Source organism: Daktulosphaira vitifoliae, unplaced genomic scaffold (genome assembly GCF_025091365.1).
Source record: "Daktulosphaira vitifoliae isolate Bord-2020 unplaced genomic scaffold, ASM2509136v1 Scaffold_4, whole genome shotgun sequence".
Classification (NCBI taxonomy): Eukaryota; Metazoa; Arthropoda; class Insecta; order Hemiptera; family Phylloxeridae; genus Daktulosphaira; species Daktulosphaira vitifoliae.
Genome location: NW_026099575.1, coordinates 39,596,779 through 39,623,043, shown reverse-complemented (window position 1 = coordinate 39,623,043; position 26,265 = coordinate 39,596,779). Strand labels below are relative to the sequence as shown.

At 37.2% G+C, this 26,265-nt stretch overlaps 1 protein-coding gene across 7 annotated transcripts in view; it reads right to left on the bottom strand.

The window, feature by feature from the left end:
- Window positions 1-26,147, bottom strand: part of LOC126903573 (transcription factor GATA-3-like) — a 27,694-nt gene extending 1,547 nt beyond the window's left edge. For 2 of the 7 annotated variants that reach the window (XM_050681791.1, XM_050681793.1), the window contains exons 1-5: window positions 25,820-26,147; window positions 22,010-22,401; window positions 15,356-16,150; window positions 12,770-12,915; window positions 5,315-5,449 (exon numbers count right to left, since the gene is read on the bottom strand). In XM_050681791.1, coding sequence (XP_050537748.1) covers window positions 5,315-5,449; window positions 12,770-12,915; window positions 15,356-16,150; window positions 22,010-22,370 — 1,437 coding nt within the window. In that variant the 5' untranslated portion in view covers window positions 22,371-22,401; window positions 25,820-26,147. Of the gene's footprint in view, window positions 1-84; window positions 478-708; window positions 1,132-5,314; window positions 5,450-12,769; window positions 12,916-15,355; window positions 16,151-22,009; window positions 22,402-25,819 lie in introns of those variants that run through there. The other 5 variants (XM_050681790.1, XM_050681794.1, XM_050681796.1 and 2 more) reach the window with 5 other exon arrangements.
- Window positions 26,148-26,265: the final 118 nt, after the last annotated feature.

The following is a 26,265-nucleotide window of genomic DNA, read 5'->3' as shown; positions in this document are numbered from 1 at the left end:
TTTTTTTTTTCTTATACTGTGCACAATTGCGTATAATTCTAAATATCATTTACTGTACAAGTTCAAGTTTTCGACTAGCTCATAAGTATAATTTATTGTAAACTTCAGTTTTCTTAAACATTATTTTTTTAACAAATTTGTACCAAAAGCAAAACAAGTTATAATAATTGTTCATAAATTTATCTGATAAAAAAAAATATATTCTACTAAAATTAAAATAAAAACGTCTATTATAATTGAATAAAATGAATGAAGTAGTTTTTCACGGGCCATACTGACCATGTATGAGTAAGTTTTTATAAATTGTTTTGTTGGGAATAAATAGGAACTATGAATATTTTATTAACAATAATTAAGTAATAATTTGTGTCTAAATTGATTTATTAATCATTCATCGCCGACCCTGCAAAAATGGTTCGTCGTGTGCCCGGGAAACGGCAAGTCTAATAATCACGCGTATTCGGACCTCCAACTAGCCTGTAAATCAAAACAACAATAATTCTTTAGTATTGCAAGTACTTAATGCGTAAAAAATCTTAAACTATGCAAAATAAGTGTTAATCGTAATTAGAAATAAACGGTTTGAGTCACATTATTTAAGACTATTGTGTAGATGATCGAATTTAAAGATGCAATTTCATTGATAAATTATGAATAGCTTAATACTAATTATTAACTCTAGTACTGAATAAATCTTTCATAACTTACATAGTTGTTACTCACCATTGCGTTTGATGTGGTGGGTAACCCGAGTCCCGTAAGGGATGCCATATGATGGTGATGTGGATGAATCGGGGTTGGTGGGGCCGCCGGTTGATTAGCTGAGGTGGCATGGTGATGGTGATGATGGTACATAACTGCAGCGGCAGCGGCTGCGTGATGATGGTAATGGCTCATAGCGGCTGGGTGTGGATGCAAAGCGGCCGAAGCGGGATGATGGTACCCGGTTCCGGTTCCGTCACCTCGCATCATACCGGACAGCGATAGACAAGCACCCGCTCCTCCACCACTACCGCCTCCTACGCCGACACTACCGCCTAAAATCGATCCCTTCTTCTTTTTCGATTTAGAAGACAGCTTACGATTTCTAGTTTGAATGCCCTCCTTCTTCATAGTTAACGGTCGATTCACCTGGTGACAGAAAAAACAATTAAGTAAAATACAAAAAGGGCATTTTTCAAAAATTTATTTAAGATTATCATATTATGTTTTTTCCGTTAGTTCACGTGGAACAAGATTATAGTGGAACGGTAGGCTGAAATTCAATATGAGTTGGTCGTATTTTTGAAAAGGATAGTATAAAACGATTCCATGTACACGGCACCAGACGGTTAAAGTGGCTAATTCTTAAATCCAATAACGTTTTTGCAGGGGAGCGATGGATGAAATCGATTTGCGGAAGAAATCCTCATAAGAGGATGTTTGGTCTGTCAAAGAACCACTCGCTCTCTCCGACATACATGCCGAATTGACCCTATGACAATGCTGTGAGGCGACATTTAAAAAAGTATCAATCCACACGGGATTCTTTTATTTTTTTCGTCCCTTGTGTGTTTTGTTTGTTGCTCTTTCGTCGATAATAGGTTTTTTATTGTTGCCGGCAATGAATCAGCTGCCAGTGGCCGCGTGTGTACGCCCATTTCCCATTGATACGCACTTAAAAACGTTGTACCATAATAATCCTTAGATATTGTGTTTAAAATGTTATGTATTTTCTTGCGATACAACATTATACGCTCATAGTAGGAGGAACCCTAGCGGAAAAAGACCATTGAAAAATGTTTAAGTTTCCGATTTGTCACCGTTTGAGTTATTGACAAACGAATTCAAGTAAATATTAATAATACGTTGTTTGGGCTACTAAACGTTTGGAAATACTAAAATAAAAGCTAATACTGACAAGTAAACTGATGACAATAATTCTTTACAGCTTAATTCGCAGAATTTTGCATTTTCTCCAGCGGCAGATACACGTGTTTCAACACCGATAATCGAATATTTAAAACTTTCTAGCTTTTGCTAGAGGACAATCGAGTCGTCGTCTCCTTTATCTTGGATCGCCTTCATAACTGCCACACAGCGGTAGGCACAGATGTCTATAGCAGCTTCGATATTGCATAAAAAATAAATTGTTCGAAAAACTGTTTATATTTTCTAGTACACAATGGAAAGACACTCTCGCCGTGGTCGGATCTTAAACACGTAACAGCTCACACGAAACCCTTGTCGGATAATAATAATAATATAATTATTTTGAATGACGCACAATGGCGGAATATCGTATACACAAACAATATGATGTTATTATATGTACAACGGACCTGTTTTATAAGGTGTTGACCCGCGGTAGGGGTTTTGGGTGCACTAATTTGACTTTTTCTCCACTATATGTTTATTGTAATTAGTCATTAGCGGTTTGTACACCGACCGCAGCGTCACCCGCCGAGCGCCCGCGCCCCATTGTCTGTCCTCTGTTAATATCGCACGTCCACCACTCTCTCTATCTATTTAATTTTCTCTCATCGGTACCGTTCGTCGAACATAATCGTCACCGTCGGGTGGAATTGATTTTCAAAGTCTTTGTATTGATCCATAGGGGAAGTCCGGGCAAAGCGGATAGGTTGTGTTAAGGAGTAAAGATAGAATGAATATTTGTACCAAATATCTTTTGATAAGTAATAATAATGTAAAACTCTGTAAAATTTTAAATTCTGCTTTAAAATTTAATTTTATGATCATCTTTAATAATTCAAAGCAATTTATTTTTAAATGTAAAATTATTTATTTTCCCCGAGTATCCTTGTAAATTGAATAATTTGAACTGATTTAAATTTATTTCAACAAAAATTTTTTCTTAATAGAATCTTAAAATGATTAGATATGATTTTTTTTATCTTGAACACGCCAAAAAACTCACTTCCTCAGTCTCAATTGAAATAATTGTTACTTGAGTATTGTTTTCATTGACGATGTAAGACATCGTCAACAAAATTAAAAATATATATATTAGACTAGTATTTTTTTTAAATCAATTTCATTAATAGATTCTTCCAATTATAACTCTGTATATTGTAACTATTCACTTTGCCGAATAGTTTTTTTTAATTAAACATTGGTAACTAAAATTTCTGTTGATCGCTCATATTTAGATCATTACAATTAACTGTATAATTACTTTCGCGTGCATTATTATAATATGCCACAGCTTACTAAATGGTAGCCTGACGTAGTAGCTATCATATTGTACTTTCAATCGACGTATACATAATTCATTTAAGTCTTCCCCTAAACTGTGTTGATGAATTAGTATAGCAAACGACCGAGCAAGTTAAATTTTTTCGATACTAAACATTTTTTAGTGGGTAAAGAGTGTTGTAAGGTAATCTCGACATTAGTAAATTTAGCCCGAGAAACGCATCTGTGCATAATTTGAGAAAAAATATGGCAAACATTTACTCGGCTCTTTTTCGCTTTAAATAAGAAATATCTGCTTGCATTTTTGCTGTTTGCACACGATCGTTGCTGTTTTATACGATATCGTAGTGTATCAATGATCTTTTGACCTATCACACCCTCGTCTGGCGCATATAGGCGTACACGACACAAGATCGGAATGAAAAAAAAGTCCAGACATTCTGTTATGCGTCGTACACACGCTTTCCTGGGAGACTATCGATACCACGCGCTTGTACAATAAAATATTTCATATTATGTTAATACTTGGAATTTGACTCCGAATTATTAGATCCGTCGACCCGTGACCGGGCCTAACATTATTACACGGCCGGCTTACATTGTTTTAATGTGAAAACGCGTATACAGACTCCCATCGTTAAAAAATGTATATACATTATCAAAATATTACAGTAACCGTGAATGATCCGTTAGCAGCATTTATACGGTACAATCAACATTATGGCCCATCATCGACGTGTCTCTCTTACGTTTTATAACGTGTATTTTTTTATACACGATGACAAACTGAGAACGTTTTCGTCGTACATAACAAGATAATCGAGCACCACACGTAATAATAAAAACACAACGGCGGGGGGTCCAATCGAACTGGGCCAATAACATAACAATAATCGGACACACGGTTTCTAAAGACTACGTTGGAACCCTCACTTTTTTTTATAGGTATTTTCGTCTTGTTTTTGCCAACTCGAACCCTTTTTGATAAATTATACTGACATCCGAATTTCTGTCAAGACCTCACCCGTCGACATGCGATACACTCCAAGTCTCCCACGGGGCGCCTCCGCCATTCGACGGATGCCACGTCTAAGAAGCTGATGTATGCGCAGGAAATGATCATGTGGGTCGAAGGATGTGTCGTCCGTTGACAGATATTCGCACGTTTTTAATCAAAACGTTTAGGGACGTCATGAAAGCTGTAGACCTCCCATTGGGAGAGCATATTAAGTAATCTCATTTCAGATATTCTACAGCTAACGGAAACCACTAACGAATATAATGAACGAGCTTTTGACATGCCGTGTGGTTGGCACGATCCGTGTTTGTTCAATAGAAAGGCTTTATACGGGAAGATTGCACGCGTTATTCTATAATTAGGCGAATCGAGGTTTACTTAATCAGTTTAGATAAAGTTAATTGCGCTTATAAAGCTCCCCTCGTCACCAAGTGAATAGCATTAGCATTGACTCGGTACATGCACCACTGGAGGCGGTGCATAATGTTTTATTGGCGCGATGATTAAATTAAGAAAATTCCGTTATAATTATGGAACAGTAACGCAAGAAGTGACTATCGTTACATCACATATTCGGTTTATAATGTGAATCTGAGTACATCGCGGCGAAGGCAAAAAGATAAACTATTCGCCGTGATATTGTGTAACGGATGGGTTATTAGCGTTTATGGATCATTAAACGGTTTAGTTGGCCTGCAACGGTAGGGAGACTATTTAGCGGACGGTCCTCGTGTCTTACGGGTATGTATGACAAAAAAACTCAGAGGGTGGCGTTGGCAGGATTAGAGGGTTGGTGGTTTAAATGGGTTTCGGAAGTTGTCGTTCGCGCTGCCCAAATACGCAACACTCGAGCACAACAAACGGAGCCGACTGACGGGGTTGGCGCCAAAGGACTACTAACCGACGGCGACACTGCAACGATAGAAATAATGATAATTCGTTTTTGTCCCTCAGAGGCTCAGTGTGTGTGTGTAAAAAAGAAATCGGTAAAAACATATTGTCCATTTCTGGGCGAAAACGGCAGATAAGATTGCATCGGATCGGGTGAATCGTTTTTATCATTTGTAATAACACTATTGTAGTTGAGATTATTGTACTCACGTTGTGCAGCTTGTAGTAAAGTCCGCAAGCATTGCAAACGGGTTCGCCGTTTTGATTTCTCCTCCACAGAGTTGTTGTGGACGTTTTGCAATTCGCACAGCTCGTTCCGGCTCTACGTGCAGCTGACTGGAGAGACTGTAAAATAAAACAACGATAGAGTCAATTATAATCTAATCGATTTTATATTCGAGTAAAACACTGCCGCCCGTGCTATGCAAATTATAATAATTACATTAATTAATTTCCCGTGAAATTGGTAAAACGCATAACGTTTTGGGTGGTGTGAGTTCGATTGGTCTGAGTAAACATTACTAACGTTCATTCTTATTGCATCATATCGCGAGCATGCCATTCTTTACAAGTTTAGTGATAGTCTGACGAGTTATAAAAGTATATAGTTTTAATTAAATGTTATACGTACATATGCACACCTACAGGCTAAGATACTATTATTTTTAATCGGTTTTATGTCAATAAAAACCATTCTGTTATTGGAGTTTTTCAACTCTGACACAAATCACCTTATTGCAAAACCTTTTCATCAAAATTACAAACTCCCCGTATGATATTAACAACCTTGCGATTTAAACAAGAGCTCGGCAAGTTTTTAAGAATAACAAGAATTTCTGTTCGATTATGTCGTTTTATGGTAATTCCAAGTGTTTATCATGCGACGAGACAATTTTAGATTTCAAACATCGACTTTAGTATAATATCATGTCATGTTTTCCCGCGAGACACGCGTACGCCCGTTTCCCATAATTTGTTTGGCATTAATATAATTAGCCGCCTGAAAACGAATAAATCTCCAGCTATGGGTTGACTGTTCCACGTTAATTGTTGTACGAATAATTATCAAAAGAGTCATGTTTTATGCATTTCCTGTGTATAACTTTTGAAGAAAATAATGTTATTTAATTAAATTTTTTAATTGCAAATGAAACTATTTATTTATTTTCGCGAAAACTTTTAAAATGTTCATTCTTAAGTGGAATTATAACTTATAAACTATATGCCAGCAATGATATCTTCTATGAACATCAATGATTGTAATAGGGTAATAAAACTCAAGTCGTCGAGGAATTCAGTTGAAAAAATAAAAACTATGTGTTGTCGAGAAACTTGAATAGTATGTTCAAAACGTATCAATAAAAAAACATTAAACGAGAGAATTAATTTAAATACATTGTGGGACTTGGAAAATGTATTCTATTAACTATTCAATTTTGTAACACAATCGAAATGGAACCTACACGTTTAAAGAAATAATCCTTAGCACAACACTTACGCATTAGTAAAAAAAAAAAAAAGAAAACGATCAATGCGCTTAAAATGTTTTTATGTAATTTGATTGATGTACGATTAGAATTCCAAAATATACACGACGTTTAACGACTACTACCTATAACTACACATTAAACTTGATTTTTTAATGGCTACTTTATAACTACTATACTGCATCTAACCGGTGGATGGCGAGCGCTCAACTTATATCCACCTCGGTTGTCAATTAAACGTCACAATCGGATCAATTCACATAACACACGTGGTATGTGAAAAAACAAAACTACTTGCACCACCACCACCACTACTTCTAAATTAATATTACATGCCGTGTGTACATTATATATAGAACTGTCCATTAGTAGGTAAAGATGTAGGCGTGGTGAACACCCTTCTCGTCAATACAACCCGAAAAATGATAATAATATTGTACGTGCCAGTCTGGGACGAAGCATCCAATTTGTGACTCGACATATTTTTCACTTTTTTTTTAATGCCACGTATAAACGTCAATCGGTATGCGCCGGAGAGGTGTATATAATAATATTATAAGCGCACTTGTAATCTGACATGATAATAGTATTGTATTTATTTATATTATGTTCGCCGATCCAATCAATTGATAACGGTTTTGATAAATGAACTCGCTACATTTATAAGCCGAATGGGGCGCGAGAATAATTTTTCGGTAATTGGTGTATTTAATTTGACAGATTAATCAAGGTTAATTATGAAGTTTGAAAATGATTTTTACTATTAAAAGTTTATTACTAGCGGACACAAGTTCTTCACTTTGACCGGTAAAAATATAGTAATTTCATGAAATTATGAAAATGACACGGTCGTAGTGATTGGATTAACTGTTTCCAAGACGGTAAATTGCACAATAATGTTGTATCGACCGCGTTACCTCATTAATTTACTCTTTCGGAGTAGGCGCTCAGTGATAATAAAATATTTTATTGTGTTGTGAACAGTTTGTACGTTAAACGGTCGGGTTAGATAGATAACAGATGGAGATACAATCTCGAAACGATGATAATGATAATAATTGGTAAAATACTAAAATTAATGGGGAGGTCTATGCGTGTCGTGCGCTCATTGTACACGTGTAATGATAATAATAAGAAGAAAAAACGACCAAGATCGGCTTCGTCATGCACAATCAATTACGCTATTAGAGAAACGTGACGGGGGGTGCAAACAATTCATTAAATTAAAAAAAAAACGAAAAATTCCTAGTCACAAGACCTGTGTATGAATCTTTTTAATCCGTTTATAGACGTCACATTGTTGTAACTATATAACGATAATAACTGTTACTGTGAATCGAGTGAGCGCTGCAAATGTTACATTAATTTAAGGAAAATAGCCTTAACCTCGTTGGTCTATTACTTTAAACCGAATAAACGGAATAGTCGTTAGAACCTCAATAGTAAACCTATAAAATCAATAAACGCGCTTGATGTACTCGTATTATGCATGTTTAGGTATGTGAGTGTGTGTGTGTGAAAATAATCGATGGAACTAGTTTTCGTGTGAACCTACGAGGAAAATATGCGTTTGCACGGGGTGTTAACGCGATGTAATTAATATCTTATAAAAATATATCATAACCCGAGAGAGACTAAAAAAGTACACATGGGTATACGTGTGCACATGTAGAATAATATTACATGCAACGACCGAACTGTGCACGACAGAGGAGGACTTTCCATGGGTTATTAATCGATTCCGATACAAAGCTGGGTGTTACGATTAAAGCAAGAATAATTAATAGACTAAAGGTTTATAATTAGAGGTATTCCTTTAATATTTATATGCGTCGTCGACCGCTGTTGTGTTGTGTAAGATCGTGACCGAAGGGCGACTTTGCGCACCACCCACTACATCGGTGCAGCCGTCGCAATGAAGTTGGTTACTCATTAAACAACATATTATAGTGTCTTACATTATTCGGAAATAATAATAATAATAATAATAATGAACGGACGGACAATAGTAAATCAAAACGGGTCAAAAACATCCGGATGAAGTAATATTAGACTAAACAAAAGACTACGGGTCATTAAAACGGGCACATAGTCTACAATAATAATTACAGGTGATCGATTTGTTTCCGATAATATTTTTTGTGGTGTCGTTAGCAAATTCAATTGGCCAAATGCGAACTTTGAAAAATATTTATCAACACTTTGGTTGCATTAACCGTGTATTTTAACGGGTTCACAGAAAACAAATGACGGGGATAGTTACACTATTTTATCTAGTTTTACAAACTTTATGAGTAATACTGATAAGAACAAAAACTCAGGTAAATTATATGGGTTGATATCTAACGTTAATGTGCGCTTTCATTGTCGCAAATATCGATGCCTTTTGTTGGCGTGTGTATTTTTTTATACAACGCTGCAGGACGTATCACACGGTGTAGACGAGTTCATAGTTGTGTACAACTAAATATGCGGATGATGTAGAGAAAATGGAGGAGAAGGAAAGGGGACCGCGCGTTGTGCGATCGAGGGAGGGAGACCGGTATGGGGCCGGGTCGTTAAATTAGCATACCGAAGCAGTACGGATACATGACGTTATAAAAGAGCGACGGAGATAGAAACTCTGAATAATAGTCAGTGCGGTATACACACCACGTTTATATACTCTGTATAATATTATAATAGGTACCGAACAAATTGCCAGGCATCTCTTGCGTACTCAGGTCGCGATTTCCAAAACGACACGACACAAAACAACAATAAAAGGTGGCATAATGTACTTGATACGTGTATGGGTAATAATATTTCCTTAAGTGGGAAAATACTGTGCACGATTATCGGTGGGCAACCTCTATTTCTTCATATTCTTACACGACACATGTAAATAAGGACAATTACCAGAGGGTAAACTGTTATATTGTTTCGGTTGGACGGTCGTTTTTTTTTTTTTTTTGAAAGCGTTTTATTTTTGGTATAATCACTCGCAATCTGTGCGAGGAATAGTGGTCGAAAGTAATAGGATTTCACTGGATGTGATTTTCTACGAGGTTTTTCTATGTGAATACAAAGGAAAAGATATACCGAGAGGAAAAATGACGGCGGTGGGATAGTTTTGATAATAATAAATCACTAGGGATTCGTACAACGTTTACAGAAGATAACGGAACAAGGGAGCTTTGTCATCGGCATACACATGCGCCATGCACAAATCGACTGGTATATACTTTGTGTATGACCGAGCTGCGGGAAAGCCGAAAAGATCATTTATCAACATGTCCCTACGCCGTACCCTACTCTCCCGCGGTGTGCCACCACTGCTATTTTCGGTACTTTTGTAGTGAGTTCGCGATGTATGTGCTTGTGTGTGAACAGGCGAGGGGGATGAGTTGTATATAAGGGGAAAGAACCGTCATCGTTGCGGCCGGCAATTGCGCAGTCGATAGAATATCGACCCCCTTTTCACAAAACACTCACACACACACACACTGGTGCGGTGGTGTCCGTTGGAGGAGGGGCGAAATACATTTTTACAACCTCCACCACCACACCCCGTATAAGCTTCTATTCACCCCTTTGCTACCCCTCGCGTGCTCACTGTAACGGCCCCGGGAATTATTCTATTGCCTGCTGGTTTACGGGGCGTCGCGATTCTTATCGGACGGCCCCCTCTTCCTCTGTCGTTGTTGGGGCACAACGGCCGTAGTGTGTATATCGTCCCCGTTAATTCTACTCTGCTGTCAGCCTATTCTAACCAAAGGTTTCGTTGGATTATTTTATTCATTCTCCGAGCGCTTATCATGCGGGTCACCGGCGAAAAATGGTAAATTTTAAAGGGTCCGATCTCTCTCCCGTGGTTAATAAAATAATAAAAAATGCTTTCTGCGAGATCCACGGTGAAATTTCGTCAAATAATAACCTATCATTTATAACGGTCGTGAGATCCTAGGGAGTAATACTGTTTCTGAAATAATGGTTGGGCTCGGATAAGAATAAACGAGGAGCATAGACCTTATAAGTAAACTTATTAGTCGATATGTCCGGATGGCACTTTTTGGTTTTTACTGGGATAATAAGGAAGAAAGAATAAATATCGGCAGAGTTCAATTAGACGCAGGTTACTGCGTTGTCAACCGCGTTATCAGAACGTGCCTGTTTCTGCCATTCTGATGTCGAATCAATCGGCGGACCTCAACACACACACACAACGCTGTCGGGTAATGTTATAAGAGCCGACTGGAGTTGAGTATTTCTTTTTACCGCATCCCAGTTTGTTTAAACGAAAGCCGGAATTTGCATACACTGTGTACACGACAAAATAAGAAGAAGACGGAGGAGTAATCGTAGTAAAAATAGTAGTGGCTCTTGGCCGACAGACCGGCATGTACTGTTTGCCTTGTAAGGATTGACGTGCCGCCGATTTAGCATTATTTACACGGGGGCTTTGCCCTAATTAACTCCGGTAGACCGTGTGTGTCATGCTGAGCGCACGAGTTTGATTTCAATAGTTTAGCATATGTGGAAAGCTTGGATACGGCAAAGTTCCAGCAGTGCGTGTGCTAGTTGAAAAAGTAAAAGCGCGAGGTATCCGCAGTGCGTAAGAGAAAACATTGAAAAGAAAAGTTAATATACACGGTAATAAACCCTAATGTGTTTGACCACTGGAACAATATGGTAATTATTTACAAACGCCTAGGATAGACGATGATGTAATTTTGTGTTTCCTCACCGTGACTACAATAGTTTTACTTAACAGAGAGCAAAAGTTTGTCCAAAAAACGTAGAAATTGAATTGTGTGGACCAGTGACTCGGGTGAAATCGGATTACACACTTACCCTCTCTTTCTTTGCACACTTATTTGGTTTTTATGTTTATAATTCCAGTGAACGGAGCCCGGCAAGAGTCACCGACGGTCGGTCCATTAAACACTCGTACATATACTCGCGCCGGGTGAACAGTACAAATTATAGTAATATGTTATAAATCGCTGAATTCGACCAGCCAGTGCTGCACGGTGTCTGATAAGGCCCGTGAATTGAAAATATATATTTTAATTCGTCAAACAAAACACGTCGTATGGTCTAACACCTAAGTGTTTAGCTGCAGCGCACAACTCTGAGCAAGTCTCGTCCATTATATGTAAATGATATGCGAAGAGCTAAGGTCTGGGCGAACGGTCTTAACGATGTTTTGTGTCGCCATTGAAGGCAGGAGAATATTATTCGGGAAAAATATGTTGAATAGTACAAATGTAGTAATACACTCTGGAATCGGTAGTTAGAGGAGACATTGGACCGAGACAAATTATAATATAAACGGTGACGACCATAATCGTACTAACAATATTATGCTGATGTATACTATTATTAAAACACGCCATTGGCCAATTGACAAACGCTCTCCCGACCGGAACACGACCGGTTATTACCCCGAGGGATATTTTTTCTATATAGGGGCAAACGAAAAACCCCCGGTGTGTGTGTAGCTCAGCCCCCTCAAAATGCTGTTGACATGGCTGACGGAGTTCGGCAACGACAGCTGTAAGAACATGCTGTTTTGTGCATTTCTGAATGAACAGAATACATTAAAAAGTGGTGTAAATTAAAAAAATCAATACAACGGTCAAACGGTACGTTGAATTCGACTACACTGCTACACTCTTTCCTTTATACCTCCTAATAATGTTCTCGGTTTGGTCGATACCGGCGCCCACCAAGTCATAAACGCAGAAAACTTGTTTTCCTTTCAACGATTTTAGTAACGCTTGTCGTTTAATGTGTAAACAAAATGTGCGACAATCGGTGGCCACAAAAAACCGCGTTGGATGTTATTATTATGGCCATCGGACAGGTTTGATTTGACCCCTGTCGGTTCACGGCGGCTATTAACACGGGAAACACGGCCGGTATACAAATTAGATATTTCTTGTCGTTCCGTATTGGTTATTATTAGTGCAGTGTAACGATAAATTTACATTTTCAACGGGTTTCGGTTTCGACATGTCCCCCCCAGTAAGGCCACGGTGGTATTTTGATTACACGATGCAATGAATTCCTACTTTGGTTGCAATGGAAGAGCACTGCACATAAAACGAAATGCGCACGGGTAGAACAATAATATTAATTTCATTGTGCGCGTAACGAGCGCCAAAAGCAAACAATAGTGCCGATAGTTACTCACCAGACGTCTCTTGGGCTTAATCAGCGGCCGGTTTTGCCCGTTCATTTTATAGTAGAGGCCACACGCATTACACAGGTAGTGTCCAGTACCGTCTCTTCTCCACAACGGAGTCGACGTGGCACCACAGTTCACGCACTCGCGTCCTTCTGCAACACACATAATCATAATATTAATGTAATTATGCAAAAATAGTAACAACTGCAATAAACACCAACACCACCAGAGTCGGTCAAGTCCGCGCATCGTGACAAAATGGAGTTAATCGGAAGATTAAACGTAAAAAATGTCACTTAATGTTGTGATAATCGACTCTCCGAGGAGTCGATGGAAAATCGTTTAGCCCCATGCCGAGCGCGCGCCACAAGAGTTCCTTAAAAAAATGAGTACCACACTAAAGTAAAACGGAATGGATTCTCGCGACCGAAATCGCTCTTCCCTGTTTATCCACAACATTGTTATTGATTTCGAGTTATTCTTTCCTTTGTGCTTGTTACTTTAATTGGCTACACTTCTGACATGTCACGATTTGTTTTTCCGGACACGGTTGTCATAATTACACACACACACACACACATGGTATTACATGCTTTTCGTATGAAGTTTTTTGCAACAGTATCGTGTTAGCTCGGACTACCAAAAGAATAATAACAATAATCATCAAAGGTAATCTAACAACATCCAGGCGCGTGATGCGTGGGTTGTGTATTATAAGGAGAAAATCACTCTATACATTTCTATATGTAAATTTCACCGAGCACAAGACTAATTAGACCGCATGGAGCCGTATCATTACCTATCGAATTACCCGTTGGAATGGTTTAAAGGGAAAACGTATTCTCACTCTAATCTTACTGAACCGTGTGCTACGATAATCATAATTTGGGTATCCGTACAAAAACATGTTTACTTTTTGATATTTTTTCTTTCATTATACTATTTCGCCAAGGTTTCCTGTTTTCATAGTATTATTAGCTGTCAAACGTAGCACTGCGCATTTACGCACTGTGCGTCTATTGTTATTGTCGTCCAAGTCGCAGAAAAGATTTCTTTTTTCCTTTCCAATCCTCTTAGACGACTCTAACCTCCCCCCGTAAATGCATTATATCGGGTTTACTTATCAGAGAATCTTAACTGGTCAATTGGAAAATTGAAAAGGATCAGCAGCCGCCGTTCTACGACAGTATTATTAAAAATGAAGAGCTGTTATCTATTGTAAAAAAAGTGTATCGTTCGTATGTATAAAATATTACATTTAACTTCAGCGAATACTTGGCGAATTAGAATTGTGTTCGATTAGCGTTTTTTTTTTTGATAACATGACTGTGTCTTGTTACAGAATAGCGATTGTGACGGCACAGGAAACGGACTGGCGAACGCTATTCTCATGCGTACTAAACTCGGGCCAAGGTTTTACTTGGACCAAAACTTGCCAGTCGAGGTCGTTTTTTAATACATTTTCTTTAAATACACGTTATGCATGTGCGAGCGGACTTAACCCACTTAATTACAATAATAATATAAACAAAAAACAGTTAAATAATCAAATTATAGTTAAACAGTGAGTACTTCGCAAAAGGTTAAAATTATTAGTGTTATATTTACAACTACAAGCAAAGAACTCCTCAACCAAATGCCATTCTATAAATAAAGTAAAAATATGTACAACAGAGTAAATATTAGTTTATACATCATATTACAAGAGTAACTAGAGGTCAGTTGAAAATTTGCACGGACATACCACATTCAATATGCACAACATAACGACAAATAACAGTCATTATTAACCTATCTGCTGTCGAGGGGAGTCGCAATGTTATTATCATCATGCCGCTTCTATGTTATTTAGGCTTATTATATTGATTATATTGGCAGAGTGTCAGAATGTTGCGGGCGTGTTGTGTCCCGAATTTAAAAAATGCGGTTTCATTACCTTTGCTGGCGAATTTTCTATTTCGAAAAAAAGTGTTGAAAAAGGAATGGTTAAATATTTTGATATTTAATCACGTTAGCGTGTCGTTTAAATCGAAACTTATATTTAGAAATCTGAAGGCAGTCGCATATAAATTAAGAGTCTGAATGATTAAATACGTGTACGAAATTGTCGGTTGTTACGAGATATGAGCACCATTTTGTGTTGATTTATCGTTGAAAGTGTGTATTGCTCATAAATGCCACTTATTTGCCGACAAGCCGATATAACACACCAATTGTCAACAATATTGTGCGATATTAAAACATAACCTGTTTTTAGTTGAGCCCGACATTATCACATAAAATTATAATAATTTAAAGCCAATAGTTGTACGACACATTGTATTTATGCGTTACAACTGCGCAATAAAATCCAAGCGTTAGAACAATAAGAAATTTATTAGCACTGTTAGTATGTCTTATTCATATGACTGAGAACGAAGGATTTTGGAAAAATATTATTTAATATGGCGTCAAGAAATACGCGAAGTGTTCTACATAGATTAGTGTGTTAATGTAGCCTTGTAAATAAATAAGAATTTGATTAATTAAAAAAGCTGTGTTAGTTAACGTGCGGGTCGCGTTAGATGAGGCGATTTTACAGTGGGGGCTTACCGGCGCTGGTTCTAGATTTATTTCTGGACGATGAGGAAGAAGACGATTTCATGGCATTGTTGCCGGGCGAATGGCATGAGGATGAGGGGTGTTTTGCTGGCGAGAAAACTGTTGGCGCTATGGCCGAATGGTGATGATGATAGGAGTAGTGATAGGATGAGGGCGGCGCTGCGGTTGCAGCGACTGGCTCGTGTTGGTTGTGGTGGTTAAGGTGGTACGCGTTAAAAGAGGAAGACGTCGAACTACCGGGCGACGAGCTGCCGCCGGAAGAAGACGCCGAAGATGCCGCCGTGGCGGTGATACCTTCGCGTTGTTTTGATGACGAACCGCCGCCGCCAGAGAGCATTGAGGGCTTCACGTCCTGACCACCACATCCCTGGTGATTATCCGGATGTAGGAAAACGCCCATGGACGCAATAGAATAAGCTGCTGCAGCCGCCGCTGCGGCCGCCGCACTACTGGACGAAGAAGAAGACGATGAACTGGTTGCCGTCGTCGTAGTGGTCGTCATTGAGTCAGGGGTACTGTCTTTTGGGGGTGTTGGAGGAAATGTGAACATCGGATGTCCACCTCCAATACCACTGTTTCCGCCGCTTCCATGCTGGAGTTCTTTGGACGGAGCATCGTCCACGGTGGGTGATGATGAAAACCATCCACCGGCCGGAGACGACGACTGCAGCTTGGATTCCTGCAGCTGGTTGCCGCCGCTGCTTCCGTTACTGTTGGAGCCACCGTTGAGCCAGGCGGCCGCCGGATGGGAAAAGTGTGACGGCCTGCACATGTTCCTCGACGATCCTACAACCAAAACACATTATTTTAATTAATCCGAGCACCGTTATTTTAGGAATCTTTTAACAAGAAGATAACAGCGTGTATTGCTTTTAAGACGAATAATAGTTACTAATTACATTATCCTTAACAAACTTTGAGTCGAGGGCAACTTAAGACAACAAAAAGTTATGTAATTACTCATTTGGTTTTGAAAAAGATTTGATACCTTATTCAAGTCGAAAAACTCGCGAGGATTTTAAATTGAACTCGATTTGATCATTGGGATTGTAGTCGTTCAATTAATTTAAGTACTGCTCTTTGAACGAACCATTTAAATATGTTCGCACGCATTTTGAAAAGAACAAACTGTGGGCCGTGAGCTATCTGCTCCATCTCTTCAATGTCAACATACCATGTGTTGGATGTACTTAGTGGTGCAAAGATCGGTACCACCCTAGTACGTGACAAATTCTAACGAACAAGACACAACATCAAAGCATCAATGGCGTCGTGTCGCGCGATTCGGTTTTAATCGAATGGATTTTAATGAATGTTTTTTAATTATCCGTCGAACATCACGTACAACTGTTTATGAACACCTCCTCCCATACATTTATAGACACTATTGAAAATTAATAAAGGAAGAGAAACGAGTTACAAAAACAATAACCGGACTCGTCGGTGTTCCTCCGAGATTATTAATGGAATATTACTTATCGACAAAATTCTTGTATTATGATTTAGACAGTTTAATACTTCACTACCTGCAGTTCACGTGAACTCTCAAGTAACTATGTGCCAGTTTTCCTCGTGTTTTTGTTTCAAGTAATATGTTGGCGTAGCAGTTCTGACAAAAATTAAAAACTACGTTAACGGTTGGACTGCAGGTGAAGTCTTATTTGAGGCACCAGGCCTTAGTGGACAGGTGAAGTAAATTGTCGCGCTAATGACGTACAGTCGTGTGTCTTTGTGGAAGGTGCATTGAAGTAATAATTATTTCAGTTCGTAACCCGCTTTATTCTTCGGGACACCTTATAAAAAAAAAAACCAAAAGAGAGGAGGAACGTGCTAGAAATCGGCAATGGATCGCATTCGTGTGTGTATTAAACAAAATTATAATTATTACAAGAAGATATGTGACACTGCCGCGGCCACGGGTCATGCGCCACATATTAAAAAGCCGTTTGTTCAATAAAATCGAACCGACAAAGCAAAAACAAACAGTAGCCAGTAACATCGAGTAGTCACACACACACACACACACAAAATCCCAAGAGCATCGTTGATCGCGTGTGAAGAACCTCGCCGTTGTCAATTTACTAATTGAGTCTTTGAGCACCAAAGAAACGTAGTTTTTTTTTTTTATAAAAAAGGAACAGTTTTGACACGCGCCCGTCACTGCCGGGGCCTCGGTCCATTAGTCAAATTAGCTACCGCCCGCCGTCGTTGGTGTGTTTGAAATACAACATAACGTACGCCAACACTGAGAACCAGCGGCGATCTAAACCCGTACAAGTAATATATCACACCCCGTGTACTGGGCACCCACGTGTAGTGTGTTGTGAGTCTTATGATTTCAAGTAGAAACAACACGGCAGCGCGTGCGAATAAGACGAATGGTTTTTACCGTGTTCGACATTAATCTACCGCGACGGGAGTTTCCATTTTACGTACATTAACATATAATGGCAAACGCCCGCCGAGCTAACGTTAAATATCAGACCGTCGGAACCGCTGTGTAAAAAAATGGAAAAAATTAGCACCTCCGGTGGCATGTTATACGTCTGAATTAAGTCACAATCCTTTAGATTTAGTTAAATCTTCGCGAATAAGGCGCGAGCCTCGACACTAGACCGAATAAATACGTTTTACACGTGATCCTCAAGAGGCGTGCACATTTTCTAGTGACAATAATAAAATCTTGTGTGTAAAACTAAACGAGCCAAATGAATACCGCCATTTTGTTTCGTCCCCTAAAAGCGTTGTGTTGTTGCGCCGCACTGATATCGCGAAGGGCAGAGGAGTTCCCGAAGCAATTGTGCAGTCTTTTGGGGGGACACGTTACGTGTAATTATGGTTTCATTTTGAATGTATTTCGGTTGGTTTCGTTCAAAACCCGTGCGCATAAAAAAAAACATTCAGTTGTTATTGTAGACTATGCGTGACACGCTACGCGGTGCTGCGGAGGAGGTAAATAATTAAATATTTGTGGTAAAAAATCGAGGTACAAAGGTTCCGAAAAACTGTTAAAATAAATAAATTGATCGTCCGCCGCATAAAGAAGTACTTAATAAAAACGTCTTAGGATGCACAGAGTGAGAATACATAATATTATTATGGTAAGGCGTGTGGTAGCGCTTTTTCGAACACATACTGAGGTATTTCCGGCTATGCTCAAATTGATTTATAATTCAAATAGCGACCAAAAAGGTGCCACAGTCTCACGATCACAACAATGGGCCACCACCTAACAGACACACATTCCAAACGCACTTGTTACCACCTTATCGTTGGTATATTTCATTACTATTATTATTCGGCGGCTCATTGTTTTCACGCATAATACCTACTTAAGCTCTTCTGTAATTGTAATAACGTTATTGCTGCTTCTTATTAGCGGCAAACGATTGGCAGAGGGACACGACCGATATTGTCGATTTGACGGACGCTTACCAGAAGCTCCACACTTGCAACGAACGAAAAATAGAACACAACAATAATAATCGAGCTTGGTATCCTTGACGAACGAAACGCGTACAGCTAATAATCTTATTAATAGTCTTTCTCGCAGTACCGCTGTTAATTAGGCCCTAGGTACCACACATTGTTTTTGACGTGAATTATTACAATAATATACGTTGACTTGTGCATACAAGGCCTGCTCGGCGTTTTCCTGGAAGGCCGACAATTATAGCACTTAGCCACCGTGTCCGTACGACTGTTTATATTTTTGGATGAATCATTATTGCGTCCGAACGTAAATAAATTAGTAGTTAATTTGGAAATTCCCCTTATTACATTTCATTAGAATGTCTTTGTTTTTAGATGAAATGGACGTGGAAACCGTCATGTTCGGGGCACGGTGGAATGTATGGCAGAGCGGTCTAGGGCGACAAAAAAGCGCTACGACAGAGAGAGAGCCGGTCGTGTCTACGAGAACAAGTCGATTAATCAACCGGCAGAGGACACGAAAAACAAACGGCGAATAAATCTCGCCCAATTTAAAATTCAAGAATTATTATTATTATTATTTTTATAGCTGTTGTTTCCCGTGTGTTTTATTCGAGAGCCACTCGGACGTGGCAGAGACGTCGGCAAGCACACAAAACTCGACGATTTATACAATATTATGCAAACAACGTGCAATAACTGCGTTGGCGTGCGGTGTGGAATTAAAGAATAAAAAAAGAATCCTTAAGAAATGCCCCGTTGGGAAACTTTTTTTCTCGGTTTATTTGAATTAATAAAGCGATCCGCCGGCTATGTGAAGTCGACCGTCCTACCCTTTAGAGCGAAAATGCTTAAAAACAAACCGTCAGGGTTTTAAAACTATCACGAACTCGGTAATGTATGCAAACATTTTGGGCGTAACACGAAATCGCAGTAGGTTTCCACGAAGAAGACCAAAGCAATGGCGGCGGCATTACAATCGAATTCAAAAACACCAAAAACGTGATGGCAATATCAAAGTCAAAACAGACTATACGAATAGGTCGCACCGTTTTAGATGTGGGGAATGCTTCTACACGAAATATGTGCGCGGACAGCGTTTGAAAATAAATAACTACATCGATTAAGGTAAAAGTCAGAGAAGTATTAAGCGTTGGCTTAATCAAATGTCGCATATAAATCGGGTAGACGAATTATCGTAATGAATTCAGATACGTTTCGGTGAGTTTTGTTGTTATTTAGGCCCAATGCCAAAGGTGATGACGTTTTATGAGGCGATTGTATTCGGCGGTATGCAATCGCGCAAATCGTAAAACTGGGTCTTGTTTATTGTTATCGATTCATTGTAACGCAATAGTTTTGGCAGATTTGAATTTCTGTCGAATTTATATATTCACTCGAACTGCATACAAAGCTGACGGCAAAAAAAACACATCTATTATTACTATTGTTTTTTCGTGTATATATCATGTTTATTCTGGTCGTTATACTGTTGCGTTCTATACCTATGCGTGCGTACAAAATAGAGCTATGTATTTACATGTAATTTAAAAAAATAAAATTAGAATAGGATGTATTATATGACGACAGATTCTTATCTGTTTTTCATATTTTTTCCGTATTATTATTTTATACATTTTTTTATTATTGAGCCAATTTTAATGAGAACCTTACACCGTATCCGGTGCTGGCCGCGTACACACTGACCCGACCGGAAGACCGACTACGGTCGAAGAGAACCCACAGAAGAGAAACATAAAAAATTAGCCCGTTATTACATCAAATACAATATTTTTGTTTTCCGACTGTAATTGCAGGCAATATTAATACATATTATTCAAAATGCGTCGCTCTGTAATAATATATGTAACGATCCGGGTAAAGAGCGGTTTGGACCAAGTGGCCGCCGCAATCGGCCCTCTCGTGAACCGCCGTCGGTTCATGAAAGTGTTTCTGCTCCGGTCGTATAATAATAACAATAATAAAATATTAACAGCCGCGCGGATGACTACTCCAGTTCGAATGATCCGCCCACCGTTTGTCCATTGAGTTTATCGAACTGCGGTTTTACATAGAAATTACCGATTCTGCGCGGTGAAAACCACACTGCTTTTAAGTGTATGTTCTTAAGTGCGCGCGGTTTAATTATCGTGTACCCGATCGTGGACGTCGTTGACGGTGCCCACCGTACGGAGGAGTCGACGGTGTAACGTTTGCCGACTGAAAACGATATCACAAATAACAGGGGAACCGCGCGCGCTCGGGACTTTCAGTGTACAATTTCGGTACGGTGTGGGCGCAGGAGGTGTTCTCGGCTTCATAAACAATAGTGTGCTCGTGTAATAACGCACCCGAGATTATTGTTATTTTTCCACCATTTAATGATAGCCGTGTAGAACGGCCGCACAGATAATATACGTATGGTGGCCGGGCCTACGGTACCGTGGCGCTCTGTTTGGTGGTCAGCCAGGTGTAAACAGTCCAGCGCCATCGAAAATTTTAGTGTGCTATCTCGTCCGTGACTGCTGGCCATCGCGGCATAATAAAAATAAACATAAATCCTTGACGGAGTTTTTCATATGTACGAGAACATTAGTGATTAACAACAAAGTAAAATTTCAAATTGAAAAAATTAACAATATCTATACTCGGAACGTTTCACTTTCTACACTTGCAAATTACTCAATGTCCGGTCGTCAGTATTTATATTCATATTAATTAATTATTAATGAATTAAGTCGTTAAAACGTATATTCTGTTTTGCACTGGGCGTACAAAAAGTACGTCATACCGGCCAAATGCACTCATTATGTTGTTTTGTTTGAATTTTCTGCTGCGGAGCTGCATGAGTGACTATTAGCGCGGGAAATCGTAAAAATTTCCTTGGGAAAGCTTTTAACGATTTATCTCACCGTAACGAGTAAAAATATGGTAATTTTTACTGGAATATCGAATTAGCCAACGACAAACATGGCCGCGAAAACAAAACATTGCCGTCGATCATAACTTAAACGTAATACGTTTGTGAAACGCGAGTCGGTATTAGATGTACATTTAAACGGATTATAACATTTTTATTGTACAGTCGTGTAATCTTATGTGCGTTATCATATTCGATTGTTGTCAATGAGAAATTAATAGTTATGTTACAACAACGAATTGTCCTTTTGAACGTGTCAAATATGTTTTAAAGCCTGCGAAAAATATTCTTACCGTGTGATGAAGTCGGTGGAGGTGGTGCGAACGATGAATGGATTTGTTGGTGGTAGTAACGGGCGGTGACGGTTAGCGAGTCCCGGTGATACGGCGCGACCGCTGCAGCCGTTGCAGCCGCTGCAGCTCTATGATGGTGATAATCCCTTGCTGCGGGATGACCGTCAAGGGCACCAGCGTGGTGGTGCGCAAAAAATGTGTTCATATGGTCCGACATGTTATCGGCCACAAGAGGTTCATCTCTACAAGATGACGACGAGGCGGTCGGTGTATCGTACCAACTCCGGTGATGTCCGTGATGGTGATGGTGATGATGAGAACCTGCACCGCCGACTACTTCCATGCCGGCAGCCATTTCCATACCGCTTTATGTTGGACACCACACAGCAAACCTATATACCAACAATATATTAATTAATAAGATTAACTGAGAATATTTTTTCTATTAGTAAAGTAGAAAATTTTAAAAAAACTAAGTAAAATCTATTTTATAAACGCCACTTGTCATAATGTGAAATTAATCAAATTTTTTTTGAAAATAACGAATTTGCCGTCAACGATTTTGAATTCCCGTTAAAGTTGAGTATGTTACACAAAATAATAATATTAATTAGATTAAAAATGTTCAGAAGTATAAAGTGTTGGTATCTATAACACTACAAGACAAAATACTAGTGACAATTTTATATTATTAAATTAATAGTAATTATAATATTCGAATAATATCATTTATATTTATCTAAAGCATCAAATAAAAATTAAAAAATTAATTTTTAATGTAAACAGAATATACAAGTTATATTATTAATTAATAAATAATTTAAATATAGAAGTTATATTTTTAAAAAAAATGTTTTATGATGCACAAAACAATTATGGTAAAATAAATTAAAAAATACAAATTATTAATAATGTTTGAAATTAACTATTTCGATAGACGGAAGAACCTCAATTGTTACGATCGTTACAATAGAAAAAAACATTGAAGGTTTTTAGTTTTACAAATTATTAATAAATGATTGAAAACATTAACAAACAAGATGTAGTTAATGAAATAAACATGTTAAATTTTGAAAATATCTCATGTTTTGAATACATTATGAGTTAGTTTAACAATCAAATTTAAATCTAAAATTCTGAGCGCACAACCTATTATAATATTAGGTCCTAACGAGATCACCTGATAACGAGTTTACAATTACTTGCAGTCAGTAATTATAATTTTCATAACACACAAAAACTGCGAATTACCAGTATTTATACACTTCACGGAGCACACGGTCTGTAAACTTATTTAATTCATTATGAATGAAAGTGTTTAGTTTTCTAAATTTTTACTTTTTTTTATTAAATAATTGTTACTGAATTTTACATTTATAATTTAGTATAAATTCTTACAATATATATATATTTGGACGAAGCATACTTTTAAGTACAATATGTATAATTAGACTAAATGTTATCTTTTGCTGGGTGTGATTATGGATAAAAAAAAAATTAAGTTATACTAGTTATAATTAGTGTAACTTTATTTTTTTTTATTGTAACCATCATAATGGTTATACTATATATTGAGAACTATAATGTGAACTTACAACTATTGTAAATTTAGTATTTTTATTTATTTATTAAATTAACTTTCTATGGAAATTTGAAGTATTAATAGATAAGGTTATTTTTTTTTCGCAGTGAAGTGAAAATATATATTTAATTTTGGCTTAAAAATTATTATCGTGTATACTCCAATACATTCTTATATCATATATTTATGTAAAATAGGTATGTAATAAACAATTAATTATTTTAAATTATAGTTATAGTATAGCACACAGTTATTATTATCATAATCACCATAATTCGAAAATTACATACATATGCATGTTCACTATTATGTGCTAAACATAATATCGGTTTTGACAAATTAATTAACCCATTGAAGAATAAAACGTTTACATTTAAGGTTAGTAAAGAGCTACTAGATATAAATTAATTAGTTTTCGATGAATTAATATTTTTATTAGATATGCAAAATTAATTTGTTCAACATAACTGGTGTAAAAATAACACGATCATTATAATATTTGTAATAAATCAAGCACTACTCAACCAAATACACTCGAAGATCCTCTAAAAATATAAAGTCAGGCATATTAAAAAATATTCAAACCAGCGAATAGAATTAAACAATTTAACTACCCACAACAATTGTTAGGCGGCTTATCTCCCAAAATAACAGGTAGCTGTAATAGTAAGTTCACTTTGATAGAAAATATTATTATAAACGGGTACTTCTATGAATAAGTGTGTGTATGTCATGTAATTGAATTCAGCGCACCCCAAAAACTCATGTCAAACTCGCTGTTTACACTCTACAAAGCACAATGTAAAACGACACCGGTTATCTAAATAACACGATGTACTAAGCTGATAAAACAAATGTGAAAAATTAAAAGGCGTATCATTGTATGCAACTAATAATTAGTTTATATTCAATCGTGCAATTTACTTACAAAAGAATCAACACACTTTGAATTACATTCAATAATTTTATATTCATATATATTTTAACTAAATGTGTTTATAAATTTTTATTCATTTTGTGTAATAATTTTAAATTAGAAATTGTTTTCATTTTTTATAAATATATAGAATGTCCCACTAGTTTTGACAGATCGCCTCAGGATATGTATATGTAATTTCAAAACATTTTTGACTTTAAAAAGAAATCATAGTCGGGTTGGGTAATTCAAAGTTATTTAATTCCATTTGATATGATAATATCATGAAATAATTTTAATTATAAATTCATTAATCTTAATATTTATGATTTTCAATAATCATTTATTTAACTAATTAATACATTTTATTTGAATTGAATTTTATCAACAAAATTAGTAAAATAATAAATGGTCAGCTTTAAAATATTAAATTAAAATAAAAAAATCCTGTATATTATTAAAAGAAAGTAAAAAAGATAAAGTCATTGAATAAATAATTGTTGGAAAATGATAAAAAATTTTGAGTTAACGAACGTATGGTTATTGTTATACTTATTATCACATTATAATTTATCAAATGCAAATAAATAATTTTGAATTAACCAACTAGGATTTCTCTTTAACATCACAAATGAAAAATGTTTTGAGAAATCCTTGTACATACTTTATGGCGATTTATGTAAACCTTCAAAAAATGAATAATTAATCAAAATATTAAACCAATACTAATTAATGGAATTATTCGAGTCCAGGTGTTTTTTATTTTGTAGGGTCTACGTAGTTTTTCGGATTAATATTCTACTGCCTTTTAAAAATTGCAAAAATGCACGATTTCTGTTTTAAAGAGTATTTTATCCTTAACCGAGTTGAGTTATAGTCATGAAAAAGTTTCACCATATTAAACATAATAAATTATTATTTTACTTTTATATTTTGTATACGAATGTACCAAGAAAGGTAAGGTACGCTGTCACAAAAGTTTAGTACAATACTTAGAAATGATCGATTGATCCGACATTTTTTAAATCTAGTTTAGTGATGTCAAAGTAATTGTGTATTTATTTGATTTAAATAGAATCGTCAACAAATCTAGAAAAATATCATTACACCGATAAACACCGGATAGAAAAGATAATTATCGTAGCAGAAAAGTTTCTTTTCATTGAAAATCGATGTAGTAAAAATGTCAATTTAACACGTAGGAAATTAAACGACAACTAGAAATGTTGGCAAAAAATTGATTAATTATAACGCCGTGTCAGTGGATTTGTATCGATTAACGTTTTCGATTTTATATAACTATTGCACTCACTATTGAGGTTTACGGGTATCCTTTATCAGTAACTTTTGATGGCTATTTTGTTGGGCACTAGCATAGCGCTAAAGCGGATTTGTTATGCTTTCAATCAATGTCCAACTGGAAACCGAAGATCACGAACATTGAACACGGAAAAAATATGGCGAAATAAAAACTCACACGCGTTGACAAAATCGGATATATTGAAAACGAATTAATCAATAAAAAATAGTCAGTGTTAGATTGAAAAAATTGATATATTTCTATACAAACGAAACGGAACTGAATGTGCCACTACCCAGTGCGACCGGTACCGGCGTCGAACGTTGAACTGAACGACGTTCTCGTCTATGCCCATACCGAAAGGCATCTCCACCACCTCCCTACGGAGGGGCGCCGCCCGGGCAACGACGCCCATCGAGCGCTTATTGGACGAGGCCAGGAGGAGAGGCAGGACAAAG